General features: G+C 32.9%; 1 protein-coding gene across 1 annotated transcript; it reads right to left on the bottom strand.

Annotated features, from left to right (window-relative positions):
- Positions 1-738: 738 nt before the first annotated feature.
- On the bottom strand, positions 739-3,331 carry LOC124373413. Its single transcript, XM_046831785.1, has 4 exons — positions 2,962-3,331; positions 2,671-2,802; positions 1,669-1,923; positions 739-1,187 (listed from the first exon to the last, which is right to left on the bottom strand). Exons 1-4 carry the CDS (start codon positions 3,064-3,066, stop codon positions 792-794), a joined length of 888 nt encoding a protein of 295 aa, XP_046687741.1. The 5' UTR covers positions 3,067-3,331; the 3' UTR covers positions 739-791.
- Positions 3,332-5,763: the final 2,432 nt, after the last annotated feature.

Raw genomic sequence — 5,763 nt, 5'->3', positions numbered from 1 at the left:
GTTTTCCCCGAATGAATACCCAGATTATAAAGCATGATTTGTCGTTTATAGTAAATGACATTTGTCGGCAGACGAGGTAATGGTAGGGTTTTTTGAAGATCAAAAGACAGCGTTTGTTTTGATTCAACAGTTTTTGCCGTTAGTAAGTCGTCCTTGAACTGAGCTCTTACTTCTTCGACTAATTTCAGATGAGCCTCATGTTTTATTTTAATTTCATCTCTCTCTATATCACTGGTAGTTGAATTTTCCAGGGCATGTAGTGTGTCACAGGTACTGCAGGTGTCTTTCTGAAGTGGTTTCCGTTTTAGGTTAAAATCTGCATAAAATATTTGATTATATTTTGATTGGGACACAGGATGCTCTACTTCAGCCTTGTACAAACTGTACATACGTGGCAATGTCATATCAGGGGGTAACCAGCATGATTCTGTTGTCGTTCTACAGTAGTGGGACTTGTATGCTGGAATTCTTTTAATGTGGTTTCGGACTTCTTCAATCCGTTTGTCTTCAATCTTGTTACTGCCACCACATTTCCCCCTTTCATCTTTCACATTATCGTTTTTAAGCTTTTTAAGAGCTGTATTAATTCTTTTTGTGGACACTCTTAAGGTTTGTACGTACATATTCCTGCAAATAACAGTATTGTTAATTGTATATTTCCTTGTAAACTGTCTTTTAGATAGTTGTACTGTTGGTCTTTTTGTTTTTTCTTCCTGTACTGATGCACAAATAAAACATGTTTTGGGCATTATAGTCCCCCAAATCATAAAATTTCTTAAAAGTGCTTTTTCTTACTTCAAGTGACACTTTCTCATTACACTTGCAAGCACAATGAAAATCCCTGAAGTTTTTAGGGTACACAACTTTTCCTGTTTGAGAAATGTATTTTTTATTACTATTTTTCCTTTTTTTCTGATATCTCTAGATTGATGTGCATACTTTCTCTTCCTACCTTTCTTTGGTCTTCCTGAACTGTCAATTTCTTCAAAATCAGAACCACTAGAAGAGCTATCATCTGTTATGCTAGGCGTTTCGTCTACTACTTCTGCTCTGTTGTTATCAATCTGGGGTTCAGCAATTACTTCGACTACTTGATCCTCAATGTTCGGTTCTTCAGTATTTAGTTCACCAACATTAATTAAATTATTTTGATTTCCAGTAATTAGTGGGTCATCATCTTGCATACTCTGAAAAAAAAAACAGATTATTAGCTTCAGGGTCATAATAGGCAGTTTGCTAGTCTAATGGTTAGTGTCTTGGACTTAAGTTTAAGAGATCATGGATTTAATTACTTGGATGCTCAATCACATGCTGGGAGAATGAATGAGTTTTCTTTAAACACATTTCAGTAAAACTTGAGTAAAAAATATTACTTGGGTATAAAGTATACTTTAATAAATATTCATTTTCAACCATTTATTTTAGACATAACATCTTTAAAATAAAAATCTTTAGTTGAGTTAGTAGTACAGCCGACTGATTTTCTGGTTATGATCTATTCATAAAATACAACATTGACAGTACCATAGCCTAAGAGCCGGAGCAAAGATATGTTACAAACGATCAATAATTTTAAGACATTAAGAGATCTCTACCAGATAACTGGAAGATTTTTTACGGACCTGAAAAGAATTTATGTATGTTAAAATTTGTATTCCTTTTTCTTACCTCATGCTCTTCCATTTCCAGATGAGGAACAATATGAAAAGAGTTAAGATCATCTGGTGCATGGTTAGTTCCATTTTCTACCATCATTCTTCCAATATTATCTGTAATTTCAATAGCACCAGATAATTGAACACTATCACCATCATCTAATATTGAATCTGTTAGACTAGGTTCTTGTGATTTGCTGGTATCAAATGAAATATTTGGAAAGTCGTACACAATTTCCATTTTTGAAATATCCAGGTAGCTTGTATCCTAGAACAGAACATAAAGTTGTAAATTGAAGTAGTTCAGATTAAAAGAAGTATTTTGTCATTTTTGGCATAATTTCTAAATAAGATAGTCATGAACATGAATAGTAGCTTACCAATCCTAATTATAATAATATAACCTAACAGCTTTGCACGCTGACAATCGAAAAAATTAGCAAATAGGCGATATTTTGAAACCTTTTATTTAGTATTTAATTTAGGCCTAGTATTGAACTAAAAAATCCAATACCAAACAAAAAGTTTGGTAACTATGCAGCAGTTGGTACTTGTGGAAAAATATATATTTTTAAACATTTTTCCATGTAAAATTACTTGCTGAACACGATTATAATGGTCTTTTTTGTCGGAAACGCTGTTAAATTCACTTAAATGCTACTTAAAGTACAGATTTCAATGATTGTAATCTGCTGCCTTGGAACATTTAACGACTTTTCCGACAAAAAAGACCGTCATATTCATGTTCAGCAAGTAATTTTACATGGAAATTAGTAAAAAATATTGATTTTTCCACAAGTACCAACTGCTGCATATATACCAAAAGTTCATAAATAAAGGCTAGGCCAGTTTTTGGTACGTAATACTGCAAGTAATGTGTAGAAAAAATCTTTCTGCCATTAACACCACTACCCTAAACTTTTGCCAGTTTGTTAGCTATTGTTATAGGCTAGGTTATGTTCGAAATAAATTTGTATCTGTCCTTCAGATAAGTTTATACCAAATCTAAACTTACCAAATCAGGCATGTTATTTTCCAACATTTCATTGAGATCTACACCGTTTTCTCCTTCATTCTGTGTAGGTTTATGTGATATAGGACTATCATTGCAGACATAGCTATGCTCTTGTTGTATATTTGTCGACTCCTGAAACAAAGGCAATTAATTATTTATTTTACTGGAAAATATTAATTTCATCTTATTTTAATGTATATTTATTATTATTACAATATTTCATTATAAATATAAGTAATTATTAGTCAAGGCTCAAAAACCTATTATTTAACCTAAAAATTATGTGCTTACCTGATCAGTTTCCAATAACGTAGGCTCATGATCTGGTTCAGAAGAATCAGGGGTTTGAACTTTTGCCATTTCCATAATTAACAAAGTTCTTCTCTTTATATCCATTTTGTAACACTTAGACACAATACAGACATAAAACAATCATTTATGTTACTCTATTATTATTGTATTGCAAGCAGGTTTATCTAACTTCAAACTTGGTTCCTGTATGCAAAACAGCTGATCAAGATGAAGACTACACAACAAAGAGAATCAAGTTGGTTGGTTCTGTTATGCATATTACAAAACCAGTCTCTGAATTTTGAAACAAAGAACCAAGCCACTTGGTTCCCTTATTCATAATATTGAATCCGACATACAGCATTTGATGTTTTTTTCATGATTTTTTTTTGCATTTGTAGTTTCAAAGCCAGTTAAAGTAAAAAAATCAGGGTACAAATTCTTTCAAGCTCTTCAAGATGGCGGTGATATCTCAATTTCCCAAAAATTGTTGGTTGGTTCCATTATGCATATATAGGTCCAATTAATCATTTTAATTATAATATTTAAGTTACTTAGCCTAAATAGCCCAATTAACATATATTTGAATGAGTTAAATACATGTATCAAACATTGGAAAATTGAGGAGCTAGTGTTTGGTAACAGTTATCAAACACTGGGTTCATAGGCACTTACCAATACCAGTGATTGATTTGGCTCTCATTCTTTTTAGGTTAGGATTATTGTATGCTGAATTATATCAAAAGAAAGAGAATTAAATAATTATTCTTTCTGTTTGGGATGGAATGAATTAGTATTTTTAACAATGAAAAGGAAAATAAATGAAAAACACTTACCTCTTAGCTTTTTCCGTAAAAATGTACTGGTTGATGGCAGTAACTTTTACAATAGATTCCCTCCAAAACTAGTGAACTGAAAATGGACTATGAAACAGCTGATCATATAAAATAAAAGTTGGTCTATAATATGTGACCTAAAACATGTGTTTTTATAACCTGTGAGCTTAACAGCAGACGAAATTAAATCAAATTATCAAACACTGGAGTGCTATCCAGTGGCGTATATAGAAAAATATTTTGGGGGGGGGCTGAAATACCGGGGGGTCTGGAATTACCCCCTAGTAGAAGGGGGGTCCGGGGGTCCTCCCCGGGGAAAATGTTGCCAATTTAAGTCTTAAAAACACAGGTTTAAGGTTTTTGGCATGTATAAACGCTAAAATGGAAAGAATGAAAATCACTCTTTCGGAGAGATTTTTAAGTTTTTCATGGCGAGTTTCCTTCTTTTCGAGCAGGTTTCACTTTTCCATTTTAGCGTTATTATGTTTATATAGAAGGACCTGTATCCTTTGTATATTATTTTTGTATAAAATTAAAATTCAAAACTTAAGTGTCTGCTAGTTTGGTAGTTTTCAGTTGTTAAAATAGAAAATAATAGAGGCTATAAAGTCCTATTTTTAAAATCTTTGGTTTAAAATAGTTGTTATACAAAGAAATATATTGTCCTACGTATCTAAAACACAACACACCACAATATTATAAGTTTGAAACTAATAAATGTTGACTATATACTATATTTATTTTAGCAATTGAATTGTTATTTTAGTTTTTTTAAATTTTACCTTAATGAAATCAGAAATAGTAATTTCAGTATGCACACAATTCAAATATTTATATCGTTAAAAAACTAAAATCTCAAACAGCCTTCCAAGCTACAATAACCAGTTATTGTAGGCCTACTTTATGAACTGTTACAAGGGAAGAAAATGAAATATAGCTAAAAGTATTCATGAAACACTGTTTATTGTCATTTTACAAAACAAAATCCAAATTTCTAGACTTCAGTGAAAATTGTTTTAAAACTTCCTCATCAGTTATGGTAATGTCTCTATGAATAGATAAAAGTGCAAGACCATTCAACCTGTTTTCCGAAGTTGTGTTTCTCAGATACGTTTTAAGTCTTCGGAGAGATGAAAAGCTCCTTTCTGCAGAAGCCACTGAAACGGGTAAAACCGCTAACAATTTCAAAATATTAAACATGTTTGGGAAATAGTCTTTATCACATTTTTCAAGAGCAGAAATTGCAGTTTTTGGCAAACTTTCTTTTTCTTCACGATTCCACTTTTGTTTCCACAGTAGAAATTCACTTCGTACCTCATCTCTGAAAGATAGATCTTTTTCATAAAACGTCAGGGCAGGTTCCAGGGATGAAAATTCCGTTTTAATGCAGTGCTCAGGAAGAACATTCTGTAGTGAGTCGATTACTTCCCTGTGGTTTTTAAAACGCTCCTGAAGTGAACAGCAGAAATCGTCAAGGTATGGTATATACACTACACGCCGGTAGTATTCTTCCACGTTTGTATAAGGAGTATTGCAGCGATTAGTTTGCTTGCGACATGTACGGGGGGTTTCCTCTTTGATACCTAATTTGTCAGTGCTTACTTTTAGCTCACTGAACAAAGCCTGGAATGTCTCTTCTGCTTTGCTTCGCCTTTCCTTTACTAGTTCCAATACATTGGAAATCTGTTTGTTGGCTTGAGCAAGATCTATATCTTTCTTTTGGAGCATCTCTGAAAGGCGGATAGTCAAAGAAAGCAAGTTGTTCAAAATAAAAAGACATGCAACAAACTGAAAACTGGTCACGGAGGCAATTAGTGTGTGTGCTTTTACAGAAGCTTCTGCAGTCGATTCTTCTTCAATAGTTGATAGAGCGGTAATTATAGGCTCCAAAGCTTCTTTAAACATTATAACTGAATCGTGGCGTTGCACCCAGCGAGTCTCACACAGACATATAAGTTTTTTTCTT

The sequence above is a fragment of the Homalodisca vitripennis genome, unplaced genomic scaffold, assembly GCF_021130785.1.
Source record: "Homalodisca vitripennis isolate AUS2020 unplaced genomic scaffold, UT_GWSS_2.1 ScUCBcl_5484;HRSCAF=12220, whole genome shotgun sequence".
Classification (NCBI taxonomy): domain Eukaryota; kingdom Metazoa; phylum Arthropoda; class Insecta; order Hemiptera; family Cicadellidae; genus Homalodisca; species Homalodisca vitripennis.
The sequence above is the reverse complement of the archived record's forward strand: the minus strand, read 5'-3'. Positions and strand labels throughout refer to the sequence as shown.